Raw genomic sequence first — 27,944 nt, 5'->3', positions numbered from 1 at the left:
GCTGTGTGCCTTAGTTTCCTCATCTGTGAAATGGGTATTATAGTAGTAGACACCTCCTTAAGATTAAGGATTAAAAGAGTTCATATTTATAAAGTGTTTACAACAGTGCCTACAGATCATAGGTGCTGTATAAGTCTTTGATATTAAAAAAAAAAGCTTATATGAATGATAAATTTCAAAATGAATTGAGTGAAAACTGTTCTGAGGATTTATGTGAGCACTTCCTGCGGAGTCCCCACGGAGCCCCATTATCCGTCTCCTCAGGACCTGACAGTCCTGACTGCAAGTAGTTCTTCAGGTCGGCTCGGTGGATGCCCATTTTACAGACGAGGACGGTGGAGCTCAGGGAGGCTGGGTGACTCTCTGCACTGGCTCACATGACCAGGACATCCCCGAGGGATTCACAGCCGTCAGGATCCACCCTCTGACCTGCTGTGAACGAGCCCACGGCTCGGGATGGGGGAGTGCAGTTGGCGTCCTCTCCCCTCCCCTCCCCTCCCCTGGCAGAGCTGACCATGGCGGAGATGCGGCAGAGCCTGGAGCAGGAGCGGGACCGGCTCGTCGCCGAGGTGAGGAAGCAGCTGGAGCTGGAGAAGCAGCAGGCGGTGGACGAGACCAAGAGGAAACAGTGGTGCGCCAGCTGCAGGAAGGAGGCCATCTTCTACTGCTGCTGGAACACCAGCTACTGCGACTACCCCTGCCAGCAGGCCCACTGGCCCGAGCACATGAAGTCCTGCACCCAGTCAGGTAGGGCCTCGGGGGCGCCCCCTCGCCCAGGCGGTGGTGGACGGGCCCTCGTCCCCCCCCCCCCGTGGACCACAGGACACTTGCCATGCTCACTCACCGCAAGTGACTCCTGCACACAGGAGAGCAGGCAGACACGTGGCCAAGTCCCCAGGCTCCGTTGCCTCCACCCTCTGGCTTCCTTGGCAGCGTTCCCTTGTGTGAACGGAGCTTGGAATGACAGCCCAGATGACTTCAGTTTCCTGCGGCTTGCTGTGGTTCTGCACTGGGGGCAATGTCTGTCTCTGCCCAAACCAAATGTGGGCGTCCCTGGTGGCTCAGATGGTAAAGAATCGGCCTGCAATGCAGGAGACCTGGGTTCGATCCCTGGGTTGAGAAGATCCCCTGGAGAGTGGAATGGCAGTCCACTCTAGTATGCTTGCCTGGAGAATCCCACAGACAGGGGAGCCTGGCAGGCTTCAGTTCATGGGGTCACAAAGAGTCACACATGACTGGGCGACTGAGCAGACACACACTCAAATCCAGTGCGTCTTCTACCCCTTCTCCAGTGCACAGGACAGCCCCCCACCATGGAGCCCACCCTGGACTCAAGGCTTCAAACAATCACCAGTTCTTCTGTGAACGGCAGAGTGTTGGTTTGGAACTAATCTGTCTTAAAAATCTCTTTCTAATGCAAAGTGAGCAGATACCAGGCCAGGAGACTCTAGCAGGAAACACTGTCTAGTTAGAACTTATTAATAATATTTATTAGTAATATTTTGGAGAAGGCAGTGGCACCCTACTCCAGTACTCTTGCCTGGAAAATCCCATGGACGGAGGAGCCTGGTGGGCTGCAGTCCATGGGGTCGCTAAGAGTCGGACACGACTGAGCGACTTCACTTTCACTTTTCACTTTCATGCATTGGAGAAGGAAATGGCAACCCACTCCAGTGTTTTGCCTGGAGAATCCCAGGGACGGGGGAGCCTGGTGGGCTGCCGTCTGTGGGGTCTCACAGAGTCAGACACAACTGAAGTGACTTAGCAGCAGTAATATTTTACAATTAGCGCTTATTTATGGCCAATATTAGATTTCTGTGTTTAGAAGTAAAAGTCTCCACTGCAAAGAATTTATTTAAATGCAAATAACATAAATAATATGACAAGGGAATATATCAGTGCACTGGCAAATTTTTCAAAGGTGGTAGATGAATGACCCAAGTTTGAGAAGCTCTAGGCAGGGGTTGGTAAGGTTTTTTTATGAAGGTCCAGAGAATAAATGTTTTTGGATTTGTGGCCCATGGGGTCTGTCAAAACCTCTCAACGCTGCTGTTACAGGGTGAAAGCGAGTTCATGAGGTGAACACTGGTCTAAAATTAGAAATTATGAAATGAGTAATTGGAACAACCGTACTAGGCTGTTTGCTTCACGAACATGCTTTTGTCTCCAGAATGATTTAATAAAACTTAAATCACAGACTCTGAAAAATGAACATATCTTCACGCACAGTTTGGAATTCTTGCGTCTGGGAAGACTCCGGTCCAGCTATTCTGGGCCGGCGCTGTGCCCTGGGTGGGGTTGGCTGGCATCTCTTAGCACGTGGTGGTTTGCACAGAGCAGGGTTTCCTGCTGGCCTGGGCACTACTACGCTCAGCTTATACATGGCTTCTGTTGCCCTTTGCCCACAGCTACCGCCCCTCAGCAGGAAGCAGACCCTGAGGTAAACACAGAAACACTAACTAAATCATCCCAGGGCACCTCCTCCAGCACTCAGGCAGCCCCCACGGAAAGCAGCGCCTCGAAAGAGAAGGAGACGCCAGCTGAGAAAAGCAAGGACGGTGGCTCGGTGAGTATCCGTCCCACGCGCCTCGGGGCCAAGCAGAATCTCAGACCTGCCCCCCTCCCACCGCCACGGCGAGTCTGTCTTCAGGCTGCAGGTGGGGGCGACAGGGTCTCTGCAGGCCTCCTTCTCCTCAGGTGTGTTTGAGGGCAAGCATTGTCCAGCAGAACCTTCTGTGATGATGGCAGTGTTCTGTATCTCCTCTGCCCCTTGTGGGAGTTACCAGCCTCAGGTGGCTATTGAGCACTTGAACTGTGGCTAGTGTGACCAAGAACCTGGATTTCAGATGTTACTAAATTAATTTAGTAATAACTAATTTAAATGCAATAGCCATGGGGGGCTGGTGGCTGCCGTATTGGACACAGAGATTGCACCTCTTATTTTCCCAGGGTGTGGTATATGGATTGTATGCAGGCATTATTTTAGATGACACGTTGGTCATTTTTTACATTTGTAGTCATTATGGTTTTACTTCACGTGTATTAGGGAAAACATCAAGTCATCCCAGAAGTCAAACCTCTTTGATTTCATTGATAGTATTGCCTAGGAAGAGGTTATTGTGAAATAAAAGTGAATCAGTATAATATGGTGTAATATGTAGTCAGCCCTCTGTATCCATGGATTTCTCATCTGCAGATGCAACCTGCCAAAATGCCATTCTGTGTTTGGTTGAATCTGTGAATGCGAAACCCTCGGATACAAAGGCACGGTTATATTCATCCTTCTAGGCCATTTTATATAAGGAACTTGTGCATCCTTGGGGGCTCCTGGAACCATTCCACCTTGGGTCCTGGGGGACAGCTGTACTTCTTTTGTGATAGGGTAGAAATCTGGAGAGGGGAGTAGGTTAGAGAGAGGGCAGTTGAGGAATAGTATTCTTGACACTGAGGCTCTAGAGTGGAATAAGGGCCCCCCCTAGTCCTGTTTCCAGGGAGACAGGCCAGAAAAGGGCACGGGGTAGGGCCACCCCAGCTGACCTGGCCTCCCCTCCCTGAGCACACCAGGTAGGGGCCATGAAGGTGCTGGCGGGGCCGTGATGAGCACCCCCATGGATCCCGGGGCTTCCCTGGGAGGGCTCCGTTGACCCCAGTGCCTTGCCTCCATGTCTCTCTTTTTGTGTTTCTAGACTGTCGACCTCTCTGGCTCCAGGGAGACGCCCTCCTCCATTCTCTTAGGCTCCAACCAAGGCTCTGGTATGTTGCCCCCTGGTGGGTGAATGTGCTCTTATGTTCCGCACGGGCAGAGGGGAGCCATGTCCCCAGGGAGAGCCTGAAGGGTTCAGGACGGTGGTTTGCAAACTGGGTTTCCTTAGGGATTCTCGGGGGCGCCCTTGCCCGGTCAGCAGGAGTGAGGGAATGAGGGAGTGGCTGGGCAGGTGGCATTGAGGCATTTCTCCAAGCAGAATGAAACTGTGTGAAACAGTCCCTGAGGTCCCAGTGCCTACATTCCGTGGAGGAGGGTTCTTGAGCCTTAAGAGGAAAAAAACCCGTTTCTAGTAGATGAGCTTTCTGTAGAAATCTTTCCTCTCGAGGGATAACCTGGCAGGCTGGCGCTAACTTTTCTGGTTCTCCTCTTCTGTGGAGTTTGAGCTGTCTTCTAGCCCAGTGGGCGTTTCCCCTGCCCACTCTCAAAACCAGTTTTAAGGCCTTCCAAAAGGGTTCATCCTCAGTGAGAACTGTTCTGCTGTTTTTAGGGTCCTTCAGCTCCAACCAGGGTCTTCTTCTCTTCTAGATCATTCTCTTCTGTTGAAAACCAAACTTTTTTTTTTTTCATTTCTGCATATTGAGTACATAGAGGAAGAAGTGATGTCCCTTGTTAGGGTGGCTGGAGGTTCCCCAGTGGTGCTGGAAGTGGGGTTTAGGTTCAGGGGAGATGAAAGGGGGGTGGCATGAGCTGACTTCAGGGGGAATATGAACTGGGCATGGAATTATGATTGAACCGCCTGTCAACTCCCTTCTCACTCTCACTCAGGTCTTGTGATTGCATTTTGAGGACACATTGAGTTTGGAGCTGAGGTCTTTCTCATCCCTTCTTCTAGCTTCTCTTTTTAACAAAGGCAGAGCGGACTCGAGACCTCAGCAGCATGGCACCCGCCTAGAGCTTCCTGCTACAGTTTGGGTTTCTTTATGTTGATTTGTAGAGTTGCCTGCTGTGTGTGGCAGGTGTTATGGGTTCCTGCTTTTGGTGGTGATACAAGAGTTTCTGTTCGGCTTAAGTGGAGAGTGAGTTTAGAAACATCAGCTGAGCCGTAAGTAGGATTTTGGATGTGTCAGAGCTGCAGAGGTGCTTGGGGTGGGGAAGGGTTTAAGTTGGGGAAAACACTGCTGCCGGCAGGGGCCGCTGTTGAGGTCTCGGAGCAGCAAAGTGGCGGCATCCACGTGGGAAGATTAATGGGCCTTAGGAAGATAAGCGGTGCTGTGGGGTATGGAATCCAGTGGGACAAGGAGGCTTGCATGCAGGAAGGTGGTTGGGAGATACAGCATCTCCCAGTTGTGAGGTGGATGAGGTGTTCCCTGGCCCAGGGGTTGGTAGCTTTCTGTAAAGGACCAGAGGGTAAAAGAGGAGAAGCTTCGAGGGCCACACCGTCTTTTATCAGAACTGCCGTTGTCAGATGAAAGCAGCCTCAGATGGCACGTAAACAGATGGGCCTGTGCTGCAGTGAGCTTGCACTTGGAAAAGCAGGCGTTGGGCTGGATTTGGCCTGTGGGCCGTCACTGGCTGACCCCCGACCTGAAACACCCTGGTGTGCGAGGGAGTAGAAAGGGAGGGTAGAGAGAGGAGGTAGGGAGGCTCAAGTTGCTGGGGAGTTGGTGCGGAGGGTGGAGTGGGAAGAAGACCATCCCAGGGAGTCTGATAACTAGAGGGGGAGGGAGGGAAAGATCCCGAATCGTCAGCATTTTTTAGGGAGTGCTGCAGTGTTATTCTAGAGCGGGGGCAGAAGGGAGCTGAACCAGAGGTCCCTGGAGGCTGGATCAGGACTGGGAGCTCATGGCTCCTCATTGCCCCCTATTTGCGTTCCACAGCCGTCTGGCTGATGGGTTGTCGTCAAAGCAGACAGACCAGCTCATTTTCTGATTCCTCATACATCTCCGGGCTTCTGTTAGTGTTTTGCTGCTCGCTGACAGTGTAGAAGGAATCTGGAGAAAAGTGGGCTTTGCAAAAACATGGAGGTGCCTATGTTCTTTATCGGCTTCTGGAACCTGGCTGGTTAAGATGAGGGTCTAGTCGGGAGGGAGAAAGGTTGACCAGGAGACAGGAGCTTCCTGGGGGTGGGTGTGGGCCTCTCCTGTTCACTTGTCTCTTCATTTTAAGATTTTAAAGTGATGCCTGCCTATCGAGTTGACCCTTAAACAACATGGGTTTGAACCATGCAGGTCCACGTCTGTGTGGATTTTTTCCCCCATAATGAATACAGTTCTACACAGTCTGTGGCTGGTTGAACCTGTGGATGTGGATATGGAGGGCTGACCATGAGACTTTGTATCCATGGAATCTGGTATTCATGGTGGGTCCTGGAATGAATCCGCTGTACCATCCCTGATACCAGGGGATGACTAGTCGGAGAAAATCAAACAGGGAAAAAAATTCCTTGTCCCAGGTTCCATGGCTATCTTTTTGCATCTGGTACTTATTTGTAAATAACTTGTTTCCCCATATTTCTGTTTCTCGACTTTATCTAGACACTGCTTGTTGACTTCTGGCTTTAGAAGATGAGAATCGGGGTCACTTACCACCTCTCTTCTCCCCTCTCTCCCAGACCACCCTGTCACTGTTGGATGTGCTCTGTGGGTTCCCTTGGTCCAATTCAACACTGTCTGCTTCGTCCTTGTTCTCCAGGTGGAGGAAGCAGTGCCCCTGGACCCCTCTCTCGGTGCTCATCGCCTCCCTCACCTCTCCTCCACTGTCATATTCGGCCATCCCCACCTCCCCGCTCTGACTTGCCCATCATCAAGGTGGAGAACGTGTGCATTCTCTTCTGTAACTGCGGTTGGTCCTTCTCAGTTCCGGCTGTTGGCTCTCTTAAAGGCTGACAGGCGATCATCTGTGTTTCCATCATTACGGTCGTGCTCTTCCATCTCTGTGTAGCCTTACTTTTTCCCTGTAGCGTATCTTCAGCGATTTCCCTGCCGAGTGCTTCACCGTGACAGTTGTTTTATTGAGACACTTTTCCTGTCGCTCATTTCAGGCTCTTGCATTTCAGACAGTTACGTGTTGGTGTCCTGCCATCGTGGCTGAGGAGTGGCCCACGGAAGTTCACCTGTGGCTCCTCCCTCAGTCCTTCTCAGCACACACAGCTCCATCGCCCTCTCTTTTCTGATCTGTCATCAGCCTTGGCAGTAGATTTGTGATTATACTTGCCCTGAATAATCTGGGTTCCTTGGGTGGAGCCTTCCCACCTAAGTGTGGTGGGGCCGGCACCTCCTGTTTCCCTGGCTGAATTAAACTCTTGATAGAGCTAGTGGTTCTGAGAAAAATTTGCTGTCAGAATTCTGGGAGTTGATGGCTTCACGTGGTTGCTTTTATGTCCTTGTATGCCGTATTTCCACCTGTATTCTCGTGCTGTGTCCAGGGATCCTGTTCATGGTTTTACTATGCATTTTTAAAAGACTTAGTCTCCTGTGAATGCCTTGAGTTGGAAAATGGTGACATCAACCCAGCAGCCCCCACCCCGTGCTAAGACCAGTAGCCTGTTGATGAGCAGGAGAGCGAGCCCGTGGGGTTGGCGGACTCAGCTCTCTGCCAGACTCTGAGGGGGCCTGTGCTATCTCTCCAGTTAGCAACAGGTGCGACAAGCAACCTGCCTCTGCCCCAACCTCCACAGACCACCAGCCGCACCCCAACTACCCAGCCCAGAAGTGTAAGTATGAACCCGCCTCACGGCAGCCAGCGGGGAGCTTTTCCCGGCAGGCTGAGGGCTCGTCTTGTGTGTGTCCGTGTGTGTTTGCTTTGTGGGCGTGTCTTCTCCTGTTCTCCTGAGTGATGGGTCTTGGCTTTGCCTGGTTTCTTCCTCATTGTGCCTCTGATGGCCATCGGAAACTGCAGTAAGAAATGAGAGAGCCAGGACAGATGGTCTTTTTTTTTTTTTAACCATGCTATGCAGCTCATGGGATCTTAGTTCCCCAAGCAGGGATTGAACCTGTTACCCTTGGCAGTGAAAGCACCAAGTCTTAACCACTGAACTGCCAGGGAATTCCCGATCTGGCTTCTTGAAGGGGCTTCATCCTTAGTCTTTCCATGAGTCCTGGAGTCACACCCTCTGCAGTGACCGGCTGAACCAGCCAGCACGCCCTGTCCTGTCGGCTCTGAAGTTCCTCAGGTGGCCAGCCTGGCTCTGGGATGCAGCTTCTGTGCTAAGTAAGCTAAGCCCTGCTGCCCAGCTGGTCTCTGCCTTCAGCAGAGCTGAGGAGACTCCAGTGTGACTTGACTGCCTTGTTGTCAGAGTTTCCGTGTTGTGATGACCAGCTGCATCACTGACCTTCCGGAGGAACAACAGTGTAGGTGTCACGAGTAGGGAAGAACGTGTAAGAAGAGGTGGACTCAAGGACCACAAGAGAGCTCGACCCCAGACCCCAGCTCTGCCCACCACAATAGGTCACAGATGCAAGTGACGAGGAAGCATTCCCTCCTGAATGAATCCAGGACTTGGGAGATCCTTACCACTGTCTTGGCTGCTTTTCTTCCAGAACCAGAGCTCAGGACCACACACATGCCTCTATCACCAGGCGATGATAAGAGTGGTCACCCTTCTAGGCGATGATCCAGTCCCTTGCTCCCTCACTCCGATTCTGTCTCTAAGCTTGACAGCCGACTTCTTTCAATCAAATATTATCATCCCACCTCAAGAAGTTAAAAAAAGTTTTGTCCCAATCTGTCTGAACGTGGTAAATGATCTAAGATATGATGGGATCTCAGTGACGTGCTGGTGGGTCTCTCAGAGTCGGCCATCCCGCTGAGCCTGCAGGCTGGACTGTCTCCCAGCTGGACAGACACCTCCTTTGGCTCATCCTTCAGTGTCCTCACGTCTTACTCATCCACGATGTAGCTCCTTACAACGCACACGTCCTTGAAGCTCCCTTAGGTCTCACTCTGGTTCTTGCATCCTGCAGTTGACCCTTAAGCTCTTCCTTACTGGGAGCCAGTTGGTCTTAACCATTAAGCCCAGGTGGGCTTAACCATTCTGGTCCTCACTGCTTTTCCTTTGGCTGGTTTAGGTGTAAGTCTGTTTTTTCAAGTTGCCTGTACAATAATTAAAGGAACCCCATTAACAGAAGTGAGTAGATTGAACGCCAAATTTCAGTGCCTTTTTTAGTGGCCAAGGTCGGATGCAACAAGGACATGGGGGTACTTGGTGTCTGCTCGTGTGGCAAGGGTGCCTGGTCCCAAGTGGCACACAAGAAACATCTTCCTCGATAAATTAGTACCTTTTCCCCGTTTGTCTTTCTTTTCTCTGAGCATGATGCCCTCCTGTTTTTCCCACCAGCTCTTGTTAAATCCTTATAAATGCAGGGCAGTAAACGGTGGCAGGATTTTGCCCCTGTGTGCTGTGGGGAGTCGGGAGGGGAAGGTGGCTTCCTGGGGGAGCAGGTGTGGATCACATAAGGGGATGGTTGCCCTTGTTCAGGGGTGGGCCTGGATGCTAAAGCTCCCTTTCCCCTTGGCTTCCCCTTTCCCCAGACCATTCCCGGAGCAGTAAATCCAGTTGCTGGAGCGGCAGCGAGGAGAAGCGAGGGTCGGCCCGCTCCGAGCACAATGCCGGTACCAGTTCGAAGAGCCTCATCCCGAAAGAGTCCCGCCTGGACACCTTCTGGGACTAGGGACACGCTGGGACACAAGCTGCTCGCCCCATGGAGGGAAACAACCCAGACACCAGGGAAACCGGAAACCGCAAAGAAACGTGAGTCCGGAAGACCGCCACCCTCAGCCTGGAGGATGCCAGCCATTCAGACTCGGCCTCTGCACCCGGCACAGAAGGCCACCCACACTACATCACGTCCGGCGATAGCCTTGACTGAGGACTGTTCCACCCACGTGAAACCTTTGCTTTAGATGTAAATAATGTACAATTTGTGGATGTCATCGAGCCTAGAGTACCTTCCCCTTTTTATATTTGTATTGACTTTAACTTATAAAAAAAAAAGAGAGAGAGGAGAAAAAACAATAAAAAACAGAAAACACACCCAACAACAAATAGAATGTTTGAATGCTGGAGAAAGGATGGTCAGCCAGCCCGTCTGTGACAGGGGTGCGGAGAGGGCGCGGGGCTCGCTTTGGGGCGCACAGCTCCTCTTCCTCTGATGCCCCGTGAGCGGTTTCCATTCGTATGTCTGTACACGGCACGTTGGGATCAGGAATTTCCAGCACAGAATTCGGTGCTGCTGTGGACAACATCACATGCACCCATTAGCCCCTTTCAAATACTACGTTATCATGTTATAAAAGGCAAGCTCTCTGGACCAGAAGGACACACGGAGGAGCTCGTTAATTTTATGTGATTTCCACGATGACTCTACTCCTATAAAAGGGAAAAAAGACAAAAAAAAAACAAAACAGAACCCCACATCCTTGTTTACAAAAGATTAACTAGAAACAAGCCCCGCTCAGCTCAGTTTGCCGAAGAGAGGACCGTAGAAAGCGCTCGAGTCAGAAGCTCCGAAACAGAGAGTTTTTCTTTGCTTTGTGGTTCCTTTAAAGACACTCACACCCGCTTGGTAAGAGATGGCCGTGCTTCACGGAAGTGAGAAGTCAAAGGCGAGACGCACGCGGAGAGGACATTTGAGTCTGAGATGAAGCATGTATGTACTATTTATACGATGGAATTTTACGTTTTTATGTCAGCATGAAACAGGCAGTTTGAGGGGAAGCAGGACGCCGCCGTGCTGTCTGTCAACACTACGTATGCTGTAGTATCATTTTGTATGTTGTGTAAAACAAGAAGCATTGAAAAAGCAAAAAGGTGACGTATGTATATGAGAAAAATCAATTGTACGATATCATTCCAGTACATTCTGTTGTACATTTTAGTCTCGTTTCCTTTCTCTTCATTGTTGATAAGAGGATGCGAACTGTACAGTTTCCAGCTAGTTACCCATATTAGAGAAGAAATAAAAAAGAGAGTCCTAGAAGAAAACAGGAAAAGAATATTTGTCGATTGCAGTTGTCAAAACAAAAAACAAAAAACAAAAAAAAACCCACCTAGCCTAGCTGGCCTTATTTGTGAAGCATAATTGCTTTTAGCATATGGAAGTATTTTTTCACATTTTCTTTGTATAAAATTTGTATTAAACTTAAATATCTTTTTTGATGATGGTGTTTCTTTGTGACTGAGCCAGTGGACTCACGCGGTATGCTCTCTTGGGTTCCCCCCACCCCTTAAGTTTTTCAGATTCTTCACCCTTTTTTAATTAAACTGTTTTGGAAAAATGCCTTGGTCGTCCTCAAATTTGCAGTTTTCCCTTTGGTCGGGATGGCCTTGTCAGGTTTGGACCAAACATGGAGACGGGGCCACACAAGGTCAGGAACCCCTCTCTCCACATTATAAATAATGGACCCCACTGGGAGCTTTCCTGGGAAGTCCAGTTCTTGGGGATTTACTGACAGAAATGGAGACAGAAGGGAAATTCTGGGTCAGTCTTGGAAGAACACTGCCAAGTCGCTTCAGTCGTGTCCAACTCTGTGTGACCCCACAGACGGCAGCCCACCAGGCTCTCCCATCCCTGGGATTCTCCAGGCAAGAACACCAGAGTGGGTTGCCATTTCCTTCTCCAATGCATGAAAATGAAAAGTGAAAGGGAAGTCACTCAGTTGTGTCCGACTCTTTGCGACCCCATGGACTGCAGCCCACCAGGCTCCTCCATCCATGGGATTCTCCAGGCAAGAGTCCTGGAGTGGGGTGCCATTGCTTTCTCCGGGAGGAAGTAAGTTTGTCTCTATGGCTGGGATGGCAGCCTGAGCTACAGGGAGCTCTGTGGGCAACGTGTGACCTTGACTCTGCCCAGGCACACTCTGGTCATTTCATCTTCACGTGTCACATAGTTATTTTGGTTTTGTTTTTTTCAATCATTTAAACGTGAACATGCCTCAGCTCATGGCTGGACAAGAGTGGGGCATGGTTTGGCCCCTCAGGCCATCCCTGGCTGGTACTGTGAAAGGAGCGGAATGGGGCTGGTTTAGAGAGGACCATACGAGAGCTTCTTTGTTCTTCTTCGTGGGTGTGGGAGCCTGCCACGTGGAAGGTGACAGTGCGTGTCACAGCCCCCAGTTGATGGATATTCAGGCATGGCTAGCAGACCTGCCTCGTGCGCAGCCATGAGCTAGCTGAGGGGCCTGTGGGAGTCACCCCAGGTTACATCCAGGGCTCAGTGAGTGGCCAGGTAAGAGGGGGAGGACTTGGAGGCTCAGACAGGGCAGCGGGGCCTTCTCCCTCAAACTTCAGTCTGAGTGGAGTGTTTTCAGGGCTCAGTTGTTTGAAGTCTAGGAATGAGGAGGAGAGGGAGAACCCCAGCGCTGTCTGCTGTGGTTCTTGCCCCTGTCTCTGAGCGATGGCCGGGCGCAGGGAAGGATAGGCATCCCCTCCCCGCCCCATCCTGCCCAGCTGCCTGGTGGGTCTCAGTTCAGTTCAGTCGCTCAGTCGTGTCCGATTCTTTGTGACCCCATAAACAGCAGCACGCCAGGCCTTCCTGTTCATCACCAACTCCCGGAGTTTACCCAAACTCATGTCCATCGAGTTGGTGATGCCATCCAACCATCTCATCCTCTGTCGCCCCCTTCTCCTCCTGCCTCCAATCTTTCCTAGCATCAGGGTCTTTTCTAATGAGTCAGTTCTTTGCATCAAGTGGCCAAAGTATTGGAGTTTCAGCTTCAGCATCAGTCCTTCCAATGAACACCCAGGACTGATCTTTAGGATGGACTGGTTGAATCTCCTTGCAGTCCAAGGAACTCTCAAGAATCATCTCCAAAACCACAGTTCAAAAACAATTCGGCGCTCAGCTTTATAGTCCAACTCTCACATCCATACATGACCACTGGAAAAACCATAGCCTTGACTAGACAGACCTTTGTTGGCAAAGTGCTGTTTAATACAGCCAGGTACTATCGCCACCTTGTGGCATACCTGGAGAACTGCAGCCCCTAGAGCTGGCGCTGGACCCAGGTGGGACCGGTGTAGGTTCACTCCGGCAACACCTGTGTGCTGAGCACCTGTGTGAGCCAAGCACTGAGGACCCAGCTTCTGCCTTCACCCATCTGACATTCTCACTGAGAAGCAGTCAGATATGTATATAACAGAACCCTAGAGGGGACAGAATGAAATAAGCAGGATACGGAAGGGAGGTAAATGGTGTGATTGGGGACGGCCTTTTGGAGAGCTGGCCTTTGAACTGAAACCTAAAGACGGTGGGGACTGAGCGTGATGTGTAGGGCAGTGATTTCTTAAAGCTGCCTGAACGTTAGACGCACCTGGCAAGTTTTAAAACAACAAACCAATAGATGTCCAGGTGCCACCCTCTTCCCCCAAGTAATAACATCTGACTTTCCGAGATGGGGCTTGGGCCTCCATAAAGCTCTTCAGGTGATTCTGATGGGCAGCTCGATCTCAGAACCTGTAGCCTGATTGGAAGAACACCCCAGGCAGAAGGGAGAGCAAATGAAAAAGACCCGAGGGGGCACCTGGATCTTCTAAGAAGAGGAGGAAGGCGAGTGAGGCCAGAATGAGGGATTCCGCGCTGGAGGTTGATGAGGTCAGAGAATGTAGCGAGGTCGGGGGGCGCGGGGGTTGAAAACTAGGATCAGAAGGAATTGGGAAGCTAGGGTGGTGGGTATTTTTAAAAGCTTTATTGACATAGTATTTAAAGTGTATAACTGCTTTGGGTATTTCACATTATTATTTTTTTAATGGGGTCAAAGAGATGTAATAAAATTTGTCCTCTTAACCATTTTTTTTAAAAGTGTATGATTCAGTGACATTAGTCAAGGTTGGGTTTCAAACATGTAAATGTTTTCTAAGCTTCAGCGTTCACAGACCACCTGCATCTTGGACTCCATCAGGACACTGCCTCTATTGTTACTTATTTTCTTTAATCCAGCGAAACAAAGGTCACTCACATTCCTTCTAGCATCACTGGTGTGAGTGCGTCCTGCACCCTGAGCTGTGTGCTGAGAGATTGCTCCGTACGGGAATTTTTTGGTCTTCATGATAACCCCACGAGGCAGGCACGCTCAAGGTCACAAAAGCAGTCAGCGCCAGAGCCGGGATTCAAATCAGTCTGGCTGACTCACAACCCAGGTCCGTGACCCCCTCAGATGACACTGGCCCAGAGTCGGTGGCACTGTGGTAAGTTTACAAAATGCCTCTGACTCCGCTGCCCCCGGGAGTGGACATTGTTTCTCTCTTTGTCTAGGCTGGGAAACAGACTTGACGGTTAAATGAAGTTAGAGGGGCGTCAGGTTTTTACTTGAAAACAATAGGGTCCATTATAGGTTAAGTCTGAGCAGGAAAGGAACTTATAAAGGATATTAAGTGACTCAGATCTCTGGGAGGGAGGGCAGGAGAGACAGCTATGAACAATATACAAATTATGCTGCAGGACCTTCCTGTCACTACCACCGGTCCACACACGGCGGCTGTCACTAGTAACACTCGTTATGTCTCTTCCACTTCCTCTAGATGGAATTCTACGCATCAGAATCAGCTTGCGTTGCTTTCAATGTAGGTGTATCCATTGGGTAAGCCTACAAATTCCATGTGGCTGTAGCTAATTGAGGCCCAAGTACCATCTGGATGTATTTGATTGGCTGAGCCTGGGTACCATCTGGGTGTATCTGATTGGTTGAGCCTAGGTCACATGCTTATATTCTGACTGCAAGGAAGGCTGGGAAACTGAGATTCATGCTGTTTCCAGTGCAGATTCTTAAGATGGGAAATTAAAGCATTGACAAGTCGACCCACTGCAGACTTGTCCAAAGTCTCTATCAGTCAAGTCAGTTTACCTGAGCAGAAGTCACCCTCCTAATTGAAGCAGAAGGGTTTAGTGAGCCAAGTGGTCTGTGCTCCGCTGTGTTTATTTGGCTAGGCTGGGACTATATTTCCCAGAATCCTTTGGTTCCCAGGTAGAAATTGACCAAAAGTAACTTGTGAGAGAGTTTGAAGGTGGACGGGGAGCAGCAGTGTGTCCTCTTACAAGGTCGCTGTGGTTTGATGTGGTGACAGATAGCCGCAGACCTGTCTGCAGGCTCCGGCATGTCCTTGCTGTCCTCTGGGCTGCGTCCATGTCTTCCTCCCGACTCCTGGGCATCAGCACCTGGCCTGGCACCGGCCGCTTGGCTGCAGAGGCAATGGTTCCCGGCCCATTTCTCTACTGTTGGCCCTCGGCAGCCTCACTTGGTGACTAGATGGACCCCATGGCCTCTCAATTTGCCTGGTTGGTGGCTCCACAAGTCCCTGTTCAGACCTCACTTCTCAACCTCCTCCCACATGCTGACATACAAGGCTTATTAATAATTCTCATAATAAATTGTGCGTGCATGTGTGCGTGCTAAGTTGCTTCAGTCGTGTCTGACTCTGTGTGACCCGGTGGACTGTAGCCCGTCATGCTTCCTTTGTCCATAGGATTCTCCAGGCAAGAATACCGGCGTGGGTTGCCATGCCCTCCTGCAGGGGGTCTTCTCCACCCCAGGCTGGAACTCGAATCTTTTGCATCTCCTGCATCGGCAAGCGGGTTCTTTATCACCAGCTCCATTCCCCAGCCACACGGGGTGGATCTAGCTGCTTCCCTGATTGGGTGTGACTGATTGTTGTTGTTCAGACACTAAGTCTTTCCGATTCTTTGCAATCCAGTGGACTGGAGCATGTCAGGCTCCTCTGTCCTCCCCCGTCTCCCTGAGTTTGCTCAAATTTGCTAGGGTATGGCTGATAGCATCATGAGTATTTACAGAATCTCAGGACGGCTGAGGAAGCCACACTGCAGGCCTGGGCCCCAGGGGAGCCACTGTGGATCAGGAGGCCCTACTCATCTGCAGGCCAGTCTCCTGTGTTCAGCCATTTTCCCTTTCTTAACTCAGCACAAGCACAGGTGTCTTGTGGACGCGGCTGATGGGTGAGCCCTTAAAGGCTTCAGATCCCTGGCTGCAAGCGAGTCTGGAAGATGACATGTTCTGCTCTCCGGCCTCTTCAGTTCAGGAAGGTAAGCAGCAAGAGGAACGCTTGGACGTTGAAAAGGCCGGTTCTCACCCAGAGATGTGCCTGGGGATCGAATCTCTGATGTTGCCATCTGGCTCTTTTCAGGCCATGATGTTAATGGGAAACCATCCCCTCCCTGGCCCTGTAGATAATCCAAGGCCAGGCTAACTGGTCACCAGGTGACTTGTTAGCATGATTGAGTACTGACCTCGGTTCACCTTGACGAAATGAAGGAAGAGAAGGGAACTTCATTTATCCAGCATTTTTCGCATTCCCGGTCACTTACGTACACGGTGCATTTTGCAGCTGAGGACACACGGGGCCCAGAGAAACGGAGGAAGCTTCCTGAGGTCACACAGCTAGTTACGGCAGAAGCCGGACTTGAGCCATCCTGTTGACCGAAGAGTGCCTGCTCCTCACCGTTACTGCGCATTTGTTAATATTGGGAGAAGCTTTTGTATAAAAGCCATTCATTCTTAATTAGGCACTTTTTCTTGGCTGAGCAGTTTCAGGTGCTGCGGACATAGTGGTGGGCAAACCAGGAGGAGGTAGATAAAGGGTAGTGTTAGGATGGGGGCTGCAAGTTCTCAGCAAGTCAGGGAATAGAGCCAGGTGAAACAGGTTTGGGGTTGATATTGATGTGTTTTCTTTGTACCTAAATATGTAAGAAAAGATTTGTGCTTTTTTTGAAACGTAGGTCCCTTGGTTTAGTTTTTGTTTTTCCTTTTTTGAAAAAATTTATATATTTTGGACTGTGCGGGATCCTCATTGCTGTGAGAGAGCTTTCTCTAGTTGCAGTGCGTGGGCCCCTCTCTGTGGTGGCTTCCCTTTTTCCAGAGCATGGGCTGTAGAATGTAGGTTCAATAGTTTTAGGCTTAGTTGTCCCACGGCATGTGGAATCTTCCCAGACCAGTTGTTGAACCTGTGTCCCCTACATTGGCAGACAGATTCTTAACCACTGGGCCACAAGGGAAGTCCTGGTTTTCCTTTTGTGATAGAAAAATATTTCTCCATTCTGAAAAAACCATAGACTACACCAACTGATGGTTTGTCTCAGTGTCTGGGACACAAAACGGCACAGTGATTGTTGTAGTTTAGCTGCTAAGTCACATCTGACTCTCTGAGTTCCCGTGGACTGTAACCTGCAGGCTCCTCTCTCCGTGGCACGGTGGGGACTGGGGTAAACGAATGAACCTGGAGAGCAGCTCAAAGTGGCAGCTCTGGTGTGGCTCCTGCTGGTCCCGTGCATACGTAGGTCCCCGTGTTGCCAGATGGCCCACGCTTTTTAGTGGGAAGTTGAAAATTCATATTTTGAGTTATGTCTTCCAAATTACCTATAGTTGTACCAAATTTTGCAAATGTTGTGAAAATCAGTCAAACTTCTCTGTGGGTCAGATCTGGCCAGTTTGCATCTTGTGTGGAAGAGCCTTAATTTAGGCATCAGAGATACTGGGTAGGAGTCTGGGTTCTGCTGCCTTCCAGTGGGTGGGGTCACAGGCAAGCCACGACACTCTCTGGGCCTCAATTTCCCCTTCTGTAAAATGGCACTCCTGAGAACAGCATGGTCTGCCGAGCCTTTTACTGAACCAGTATTTTCTAAACGGTGGGTCATGGAGTCGATTTAGTGGATTGCGACCTGCATCTTTTAAATAGAGACCAGGACAGGATGGACCATAGTATTATAGGTCAGCATTGCGTTGTGGAGCATATTTTAGTTGTATACACATAATATGCACACACATATATATGTTAGACGGGGTCTTGTTATAGATAATATGCATTTCTCATGTGCAGTGACCGAAAAGGAGGCTTTCAAATAAAAAATGTTGTTCATGTCTGAATGCATTCAGTGCTGGCAGCATTTCTGTGAGGTGGGTTTTCTCATCAACCCCATTTTACAGGTGAGAAAGCTGAGGTTCAAGAGAGTGAAGTTTCCACAAACAGGAAAAGGAAGAGCTGGGATGTGACCCCAGGCCACATCTTAACCACGGGCAATCTGTCCTCTCCAGACAGCACCTGTGTGACTGTGATGAAAGGCGCTAGTGCAAGTCCAGGGCTTGGCCGGGTGCCTGGGACAGAGCAGGTGCTTAATAAATGCACGAGCCAGGCTCCTCATTCAGCCACACCAGGTGGCCTGCAGGAATCCAAGGGCTACAAGAGACAGGCGGGCTGGGCTTCTGCGGTCCCGGTACCCATGCGGTGGGGACGGAGCTACAGGGGCAAAGAGACACCCTCTCCCCTGCAGCCTGAGCTCCCCAAATAACTCATTTTTGGCCAAATACTTGATGGTTGAATTTTAAAATCAGTATTTGGCTGGAGCTGGCTTATCCATCATCCTTGAATGAACTTCTGCATATTTTGCTATATTGAATTTACGGATTAAAAAAAACCATTTTGTTAAACAATTTAAACTATCATGACTATGGTATTATTAAGCGTTAGGGCAGTTAACTTTTAAAGCCGGGCTGAGTGTAGGAAGAAGCGCTTCCAGGCGAGTGGTTGCTGATGGCTCGAGGTCACCCTGCTGCTCTCTGCTTGAATCCCCGTTGCGACCACAGCAGGTCAATTAATCCTTAACTCTTGGGCCTGAACATATCCTTGAAGGTGCTGCAGTTTCAGGGAAGCACTCCCGGAAGCAAGGGCGCAGCCTAAGAAAACGCTTCTGGAATCCTTGCAGTGCTATTTCCAGGCCTAACTTGGGGTGGCACCTGCGGGCAGTTGAGGCCAAAGGCGGGCTCACACTGCCCTCTGGTGGTCACTGGCTAGCACAGCGTCGCGGGTGCTAAGCCGGCAGCATCGTCGGGGCTGCAGGCGCTGGGAGAGAACCGCGCAGCGCGCTGAACTCAGATTTTCCTCTACCCAGAATCTGTCTATGGATACGGACGACATCCTAGAAGTTTCCCAAATCCTTGTGAGGAAAGAAACCAGGCTGCATTCTGTATGGGTCCATTTATAGGAGCCTGGAGAACTGGGGTGACAGAAATCAGAAGAGAGGTGGAAGGCCGGGAGAGGCTGGGAAGGACCATGAGGGGCCGTCGTCCCTCATCTGTGTCGGGGAGCATGGTTTCCAGCGGAAAGGATGGAGGCAGGGTGTCTGGGCAAAACAGCTGGTCATGGGCTTTCTCATGACCTTGAGGGTACTTCCTCCCTTTGTAACCTACACCCAGTTTACGGCACCAAGCTCAAGTGCATATCGTGACATATTCTTACACAGGGTTATACTTGGGTACCCATCCCCCAGATCAGGATGATTTTTTAAAACAGAAGTCAGATCATGCCCCTCTTCTGCTTTAAACTTTCTGGTGTCTTCTCACTGGATTTGGAGTAAGGTCCAAACTCCAACGAGATAAACAGTCCGACAGCCAGTATGTATCAGTCCACTGCTGATGGATATTCGGTTGGGTTTCAATCTTTGCTATTATAGACAGTATTGTAGAAAATAACTCTATACAGAATATGCCCACTTACGTAAAAATATCTGTAGAGTCTCAGAAGTGGAATTACTGAGACAAACTTACAAATTGGATAAACGTGGCCAGCTTTCCCTCCTTGGGAGCTGTACCAATTTCAGCTTCCACAAGCAATGCACGAAGCCCCACAGCTCCACCAGCGCTGTGAGTCATAAAAACTTTCGAATTTTTGTCACTCTGATGTGAAAAATGGTATCTCAATATATCTGCATTTCTCTTATTATGAGTGAACTTGAGCATCTTTGTATACGTTTAAGAACCAGTTGTACTTTAAAAAAAATACAAAAATATCTGTTCACGGCCTCTGATCATTTTTTATTTGGGTTGTTGGCCAAATATAGAAATAATAATTTATTTCTAGGAGCTTTTTATATATTAAGGGGGGATTAACGCTTGCTGTTGTCTGTGATTTGAATTTCAAATTGACTTTCGTCTCATGTTTTTATTTTTACAATTGATTTGTGGCTGCGCTGGGTCTTCGTTGCCGCAAGGCCCTTTCTCTCGCTGGGGAGCGTGAGGGCTACTCTTGAGCTGTGGTGCACAGGCGTCTCATAGCAGTGGCTTTTCTTGTTGTGGAGAACAGGCTGTAGGGCAAGTGGGCTTCAGTGTCTGGGGCTCCCGGGCTCAAGAGCACAGGCTCCAGAAGCTGTAGTGCACGGGTCTAGTTGCCCCTGGGCATGTAGAAACTTCCCAGACCAGGGATCGAACCAGCATTTCCTACATTGGCAGGTGGATTCTTTACCACTGAGCCACCAGGGAAGCCTTACTTATGTTTTTCAGTAAGTTTTTTAAGGTGGTCAAATTTCTCAATTTTTTTTTTTTTTTTGCAAGCACAATGTCTTATTCAAATATGTCTCATTCAAATATGTGTCTGTTGTGCCTGGGACACTGCCAATGCATTGTAGATACTCGATTAATATCTGATGGAAAAAACGTCCGATCACTTGAATGACTGATTTTCTGAGTAGACATCTGAGCCCATGTGATATACTACTACTACTACTACTATTTATTATGTGCTATGTATGTTGAGATGCTCTTGGCTGCAAATAACTAAGGAAGAACGAACTCAAAATATTTCAACCATCAGGACATTTTAATCTCACATAATAAATTTAACCTATCTTTCCTAAGCAGTTATCCTTCTAAGAATTAACCAATGCTCAATCAATAGAAATCTTTGTTGAATCACTCCTGCTACATCTTTTACCCCAAGTGTGTGAATTATTGTCTATAAATGAAGCCAAGTTAGAGGAAACAGAGTCCGGGGATAGAGACAAAGAGACTGAATTTAAAAGAATTTAGAGACACTTGAATTCTGCATTTGGGGTGTTGGTGGTGATGGGGTCTGAGATCACACATTCCTGAAACTTTCAGTCAAGTAGGCCAAAAACATCTTTTTTTTTAAAAGCCACTTTGATGGTATTTATGCCGTTTGCATAATTTCACTTTCATGGATTGGAGAAGGAAATGGTAACCCACTCCTGTGTTCTTGCCTGGAGAATCCCAGGGACGGGGGAGCCTGGTGGGCTGCCGTCTATGGGGTCGCACAGAGTCGGACATGACTGAAGTGACTTAGTAGCAGCAGCAACTGAAAAATCCCCATGTTAGCTCTCTGATTTCTAAAGCCCTTGTGAAACAAATACCTTCAGCCCTGGAGGTTGACCTGAAGACTTCTTTGATTCTCTGTCCTTCTGCTGAGCTGGCCAGGAAGTTCTGGTGTCATGCTCAGACTTCCGGAAGGCCAAGGGCTTTTGTTTGGGAGTAATGCACAGTCCAATTACTCTACTTCTTAGAGTGTTCCAGAGGGCTGCAGGATACTTTTGGATAAACAGTGAAGGCAAGCAGTCTGGGACTACTGAATCTTAGCTATCCATCCATCCGTCCATCCATGTATCCATCCATCTACCTACCATCCACCATCCATCCATCCATCCATCATCCAACATTCATTTATTGCCATCTCTCTTACAGAATGAGAGAGATAGTGTCTTTACCCACTGAGAGCTCCAAGTCATCTAGTTATCTAGAATTCAGAATGAAACACTCACTCACTGTGGACCGTCAGCACCAGCCTTCGACAGTCAGTCATCACAACAGAGAAGTAGTTGACCCCCTAGGCAGTTAATTTCAGGATTAAGGGACAGGTCTATTTCACCCCAAACCTCTTTCTGTGTTGGACAGCTGAGAGTCTACTATTAGTGCCGCTAACGGAAGCCTTTTAAAATAAAGTTTATTTTTTTATAAGTAAATTTACTCTTTGTTAAACTCTAAACAGAATTTTTCTTGACAGCAGTTTTTTTTTTCTTTTTTTAGTATTTGGAGGTGGACTACTTTATTATTATTGTTTTTCAAATTATTGAAGTATAGTTGATTTACAGTGCTGTGCCGATCTCTGCAAGTCAGCAAAGTGCCTCAGTGATACACATATACACATTCTTTTTTTACATTCTTTTGCATTACGGTTTATCACAGGATACTGAATATTGTCCCCTGTGCTGCACATTAGGACCTCGTTGTTTATCCACTCTAAATGTAGTAGCTTGCATCTACCAACCCCAGATTCCCAGCCTGTCCCTCTCCCCTCCACCTCACCCTTGGCAACCACAACTCTGTTCTCGATCTGATGGCAGGTTGTGATCGTGGCTGGAAGGGAAGGGTGGATAGCACGTGATCACAAGCGGGGACCTAAGTGGCCAGGGTGTCGATGGGAAAACAGGGAGGATCCAGGAGTGTTCACATCACTGACTGCCCGGTGGCTCTGCTCCAGTCCCTCTTGCTTCTCCAGCCAGAAGTCAATTCATCCAGCACATCTCCTCCACTCATTAGAAGAAACCTAAGTTGGCAGATTATAGTGAGGCTGACCCATGTTTCCAGCAGCTAACTCTGGGGATTCTTTACCTCCATTTAACCATCTGTCCATCTAACCATTATACCATTCTTGCAATCACGTATCCAACCACCACAGTATTACTATCAACCACTCATCAACTGTTAGTCATTCTATCCAATTACTCATTCAAATACTCATCCGTCCATTTAGCCACTCATTCACCTAGTTAACCGTCTATCCATCTTTCCATCTCACCATGCAACCATCCATTCATCCAGACAAGCAGCCACCCATCCATCTCACCATCTCACCATCTGGTCGTCAATTCAGTTATCTATTCAATCATCCAACCACTCATAATCTATATAACCATCTATCTAGTCATCCCAAGAGTTATCCACCCATTTATTCATCCATTCTCCAATCACCTAACCAGCCACCTACCCACCCAACTATTTAAACATCTATTCATCCATTTTTACAAATATTCCATTCACCCAGCCAATTACCTTACTATGATTTCAGTTATACTTCCATCCTTCTTTCTGCCTCATCTATAGTTCAGTCGCTCAGTTGTGTCTGACTCTTTGCAACCCCATGGACTGCAGCATGCCAGGCTTCCCTGTCCATCACCAACTCCTAGAACTTGCTCAAACTCATGCCCATTGAGTCAGTGATGCCATCCAACCATCTCATGTCTGTCATCCCCGTCTCCTCCTGCCTTCTATCTTTCCCAGCATCAGGGTCTTTTCCAATGAGTCAGTTCTTTGCATCAGGTGGCCAGAGCACTGGAGTTTCAGCTTCACCATCAGTCCTTCCAGTGAATACTCAGGACTGATATCCTTTAGGATGGACTGGTTGCAGTCCATGGTACTCTCAACACCACAGTTCAAAGGCATCAATTCTTTGACGATCAGCTTTCTTTATGGTCCAACTCTCACGTCCATACATGACCACTGGGAAGACCACAGCTTTGACTAGGCGGACAAATAATGTCTCTGCTTTTTAATATGCTGTGTCGGTTTGATATAGGAACCTCATCTATAATGGGATTCCAATTAGTGTTAGCATCCACTCTGTGGATTGATTCCAAGAACATCATTCCATGCTTCATTTTGGGGGAAACAGAGATGAAACAAACCACCTGCCCCCAGGGAGCTCAGCGCCTAGAGGAGCCCATCTCACTGTTGGTGATGGCTTCCTATGTATCAGGTTCTAGCTCTGCGACTCCAGTCATCAGGTCGTTTTCCCATCTCCACTGACATGGATGCCAGCCAATTGAAGACCCTGGATTTCACCAACATGAATAGAGGGAGGAGCTTATACTTAGGCTTAGCATCCAAGCAAATGGGTCCAGGCTCTGCTGGGAACTCTGTGGGCAGCAACAGAGCTCAAGACGCCCTTGGAACTCCTCCGGATGTCTCTTCCTGTTTCTTACACCGAATCCTCGGTTCATCCCCTGGAAAACAAACTCCTACCAAAGGCATGGAGATTAGCTCTACTTCCATAGCACCCCCCACATTCTTTTAGTAGTAGCTCACTGATTCCTTCTTTAGGGAACCAGCTCTCTCCAACTTTCTGCTCGTGAGAGGTTTTACCCTAAATCCAGCTCTGTGGGTAGCTCATGACTCAGGTTTGGCCAATGAGACACAATCCTGGGGCTCTTGTTGGAACCTCAAGGCAGAAGCAGCTCTTTCTACTGGTGTGGTTTTGCTGAAAGATTCTTGGAGCCATTTTTGCCACAATGGGGAAGAGCCTGCCTGAGAAGTAAAACCACCCAGGAGAAAGTCACTTGACCACCAGGACCCATGCTTGCTTTTGGGGGAAATGGAGAGGAAAGAAACAGCACCTGCCTCTAGGGAGTTCAGAGCCCATCTCACTGTTGGTGATGGTTTTCTGTGTATCAGATTCTAGCTCTGAAACTCCAATCATCAGGTCGTTTTCCCATCTCCACTATAGGATCCAGCTATGCCTGAAGACGTATATGGACTAAAGTTCCTGGAGATGCTTTGTTTTTGGCTTAAGCCAATTTGAGTTGGATTTTATACTTCTGCAACGAAAGAGGAAAAGACCAACATATTCAGAAGCCGCAAACGTGGTCATCAAGTAGTGACACCCTACCCCACTTCAAAATGTAAACGTGGTTTTATTTAATGCCTCTTTCCGTCGCAAAATACCACCTCCTCCCCAGGGTCCCCTCTTCCCAGAAAACAAGATGGCGGTATAAGGCACGTGCACTGTCCACATGATGTCAGGTTAGGTTCTTAAAAACAAAATAAGCAACAGTCTTCCCCATAGCCCCGAATCGCCTCCTTCACTAGTCCCCCCAAAGCACAACACGGAGCAGAGAGGCTTCAATTAGAACTGTGCACCGCCAAACATGCCAGCTGAGAAAACAAAAACACCAACAGCTAAGAAAACCAACACAGGTACAAGAGCATAATAGCGGAGTAATGAGATTAGTCCATAAATTAAAGTGGAAAAAAAAAAAAGCCTGTTCCCTTCTCATCACCGGCCCTCCCCCGAATCAGCAATTCCTTGCTTTTGTTCTGTGAGACTTGCCGAACAGTCTGGACTCTGAGCCAGCCCTCTTCCCCAAAGTTAAATATTCCAAAGCCACTGCTGGGTGCCCTGTTTCTCAGGACCCGCGTTGGGACTGAAAGGACAACTTCTGAAGTGGTCACTAGACACCTCTTGGCTGGAGGGACCCTGCCCGGTGTCCAGCATCTGGCGGGGGCAGCGGGAAAGCCGGGGGCCTGGGCTGGTGGGCTGCATCTCTGATGGCGGGTGGCGAGGCCGTGGGTGCTGCTATAAATACTCCAGCTCCAGGGCGTGCCTCAGCGCCTCCAGGTCCGCGTGGCAGGATATCCTCCAGAAAGGCATGTTGTGCTGGAACACAGAACCGCAGACACATGGTTACGGCTCTGCTGGCACCTCCTGCAGCCCCGCTGGGCCCCACGCCTGTGGCGAGAGCCTTAGGAGAAGTCACCAAGTCAACACACCATGGTGGACCCCCAGCCCCCCGCCAATGTGATCAGTACCCACCGGTCTGGTCATCCTTTCTACTTCTTTGGAGTCTGTTATTTATTTATTTATTGGCTTTGCCCAGTGTCCTGGGGAAATCTTTGTTCCCCAACAGCGATGGAACATGTGCTTCTGTACTGGGAGTGTGGAGTTTAATCCCTGGACTACCAGGGGAGTCCCCTTCTGACGCCTTATCTTGCACTGTCTGACATGTGGACTGGCTGACCCCTCTCCGCTCCGTTGGGACCGCTGCTGTGGTCTTGATGTGCCGAAAGTGATGGTCATTCAGTTGTGTCTGACTCTGCAACTCCACGGACTATAGCCTGTCAGGCTCCTCTGTCCATGGAATTCCCCAGGTAAGAATACTGGAGTGGGTTGCCATTCCCTTTTCCAGGGGATCTTCACGACCCAGGGATCAAACTTGAGTCTCCTGCACTGCAGGCGGACTCTTTACCGTCTGAGCCACCAGGGAAGTGGTGCACAGACATGGCATCAAATCACACAGCAGGAAAGCAATTCCGTCTCAAAAACGTGTTCTCCATCACGATACTTCAGATAGAAAGTCTTGGCCAGATGCTACAGCGTCTTCAACCCCTCCCTGACACTCACTAACTTCCATGTGAACAGACAGGGCTGGTCCCAGAGACTGCTTTTGTCTTTTCTTTACAGCAGGTGATGCTTGCTCTGTGTTACTGTCATGCAGTGAGGTTTTTCATCTTAAACATAAGTGCGCTGACTGAAAGGGAAACACGAAGCAGATAACAGGACAGGCAGCATGCAGATACGGCAGAAGTAATTGGTGTAAAAGAAGTGCTATGTTGGTCACGGAAAGAAATCAGTCATGGGAAAGGAGAAATCTGTGAATACTTCCATAGTGTGAAGGTTAAATGTTTGAGATTGTCCTTGTCAAAGCTCTGTTCTACCTTCGTTAGCTGGGTGACCTTAAGTGATTTACTCTGCTGCTTGTCTGAAAAATGGGGATAATACTTGCTGTATACCATGTCTATCTTGTTTCACAAATGAGGGGACTGAGGCACACGGAGATTCTGTCTGACTCCAGAGAAAAAAACTTGACTGCCTGTTCATCACCAGAAAATGTAACCACTGACTAAAGCTGATGCCTGTCTGATAGCCATCCTCCTCCTTCCTGCTTCCAGAACCCTGAATTTGGCAGCACTGTGCCAGAGAGGTAAGTAAGGGGTGAATTATGATTATATAAATGAGCTATGACAACCCAGACCCTGTTTGTCAGCGATTTGTCCTGTATCCCTCTTGACTTGGGAGCCACCGAAGCCAAGGAGGAAGTTGGCTGGGGGCGTCTGGGAAAGATTTTCCTCATGGTTAGAGAGAAGCACCCAAAAACTCTTTTCTCCTTACTTTTCCTTTTCATTTGAATGCTGGCATGTTAGTACGTGATGTTTGGAGCTGTGGCAGCGATTTTGAGATCATGAGGCAACATAGCAGAAATGAAAAAGCCAAAGATGATTAGAAAGGTAGAGCAAAATGATGGAAAGGGATACTTGGCAAATTTTTGGACCTACTGAAACAACCTAGGGTACACCTACTTCTAATCTTGTTAGGTGAGCAAGTGTTTAAGTCTTCATTATAGCTAAAAGATACTGAGCCTCCTCAAGACAGTCAGTGACCTTCAGTTATTTACTGAGTAAACAGGGGATGCTTGATGAACATGTATGAATGCCCCCAGTTCCGTGGTAGATCTGCTGCCTTGTGAGGTTTTTTGCCCACAGGGTAGAAACTATACAAGTGTCCTTTTGGTTCCAGGAGCACAATAAACCCTTTCTTGCCTCTGGAGGCTCTGCACTTTTGATAGCTGGGTCAGGGCAGGCGTCTCCGGAGGGGTGACATTTAAGTAGGCCCCAGAGAATGGGAAGGCAGGGGCCATGCAAATATTGGAGGAAAGTAGTCAAGGCTGAAGACACAGCAAGTGCAAAAGCCCTGAGGAGGGTCTGAGCTTGGAAAGTCATATTCACTGCTCTTGCCTCTTGGCCCACAGTGGGCACTGAATATTCGTGGAATGAAAGAAAAAAGGAAGGGAGGGAGAAGAGGGAAGGAGAGTTTCTCACAGCGAAGTTCTCAATGGACACATCCTTTTCTCTTTTGCCCAAAGAAAGCAAAAAATGATCCATCGTGGGCAACAGATGCCATCTCTTTAATGCCTTTCAGCTCCCCCATCCTCCTCCCTTCAGCCTGGCTGAGCCTTTCATTCTCTGCAAAGATGGATGTTGGTGGCTGCCTGGCCAGTCCAGTCCCTCCTTAAACAATGTAATTTATTTTTCTGGGAGGAAATGAGCAAAGGGGAAGAGACTGTCTCAGCAGCCTCCCTCCCAGGCCTGGTGGCTGCAGAGCCCGGGTGGATTTATCACTTGTGGAGAGGTGGAGACAAATGACCCACTAAAATGGAGACATTAACAACACTGTCAGCTGAAACAGCTGAAGCCCCCTGTCCTGTCGCTGTATTTCACACTGCTCAGGTGTCCAGCGGCCTGGGCTAATGAGGCCCATCCATCAGGCCAGGAGAGCTGCTGGCGCACAGAGCTGCTCATTAACGGGCTGGGGCTGCTGCTTCAGACACTGGTGGGAATTTTCAGGGGAGCTTGGCGTATGGGGGTGGTGTGCCCTAGTCTTCTTTGGTGGACTCCACTCTCTTCTGACCAGCTCGGGGGTGCGGAACGACAGTGTTTGAAACTCCTAAGTCCACCTCCTTCCTACCAGGCGTTTGGCGCAAAATACATAGCAGTTTACATGTGCCAGCTGTGTGACCTTAAATAAATTAATTAACCTCTCTGAGTCTCAAACATGTCCTCTATAAAATGAAGTGGGATGGTACCCACTTTGTGGGGGGAGGGGCTTGGAGAATTAAAT

General features: G+C 49.0%; 2 protein-coding genes across 17 annotated transcripts in view; one reads left to right on the top strand and one right to left on the bottom strand.

Annotated features, from left to right (window-relative positions):
- Positions 1–10,910, top strand: part of ZMYND8 (zinc finger MYND-type containing 8) — a 122,847-nt gene extending 111,937 nt beyond the window's left edge. For 8 of the 14 annotated variants that reach the window (XM_068987024.1, XM_068987022.1, XM_068987025.1 and 5 more), the window contains 4 exons: positions 508–747; positions 2,409–2,566; positions 3,687–3,753; positions 9,236–10,910. In XM_068987024.1, the coding sequence (XP_068843125.1) occupies positions 508–747; positions 2,409–2,566; positions 3,687–3,753; positions 9,236–9,375 (605 nt within the window). In that variant the 3' untranslated portion in view covers positions 9,376–10,910. Of the gene's footprint in view, positions 1–507; positions 748–2,408; positions 2,567–3,686; positions 3,754–7,334; positions 7,419–9,235 lie in introns of all 14 variants that reach the window. The other 6 variants (XM_068987017.1, XM_068987023.1, XM_068987014.1 and 3 more) reach the window with 1 other exon arrangement.
- A 13,935-nt stretch (positions 10,911–24,845) lies between these two features.
- The window catches only part of EYA2 (EYA transcriptional coactivator and phosphatase 2), a 170,414-nt gene continuing 167,315 nt past the window's right edge, over positions 24,846–27,944 (bottom strand). For all 3 annotated transcript variants that reach the window (XM_068987109.1, XM_068987111.1, XM_068987110.1), the window contains one exon: positions 24,846–24,926. In XM_068987109.1, coding sequence (XP_068843210.1) covers positions 24,846–24,926 — 81 coding nt within the window. The remainder of the gene's footprint in view (positions 24,927–27,944) is intronic.

Source organism: Capricornis sumatraensis, chromosome 15, assembly GCF_032405125.1.
Source record: "Capricornis sumatraensis isolate serow.1 chromosome 15, serow.2, whole genome shotgun sequence".
In the NCBI taxonomy this organism is placed as follows: Eukaryota; Metazoa; Chordata; class Mammalia; order Artiodactyla; family Bovidae; genus Capricornis; species Capricornis sumatraensis.
Note: the sequence above shows the minus strand (reverse complement) of the source record. Positions and strands in the feature narration are given on the sequence as shown.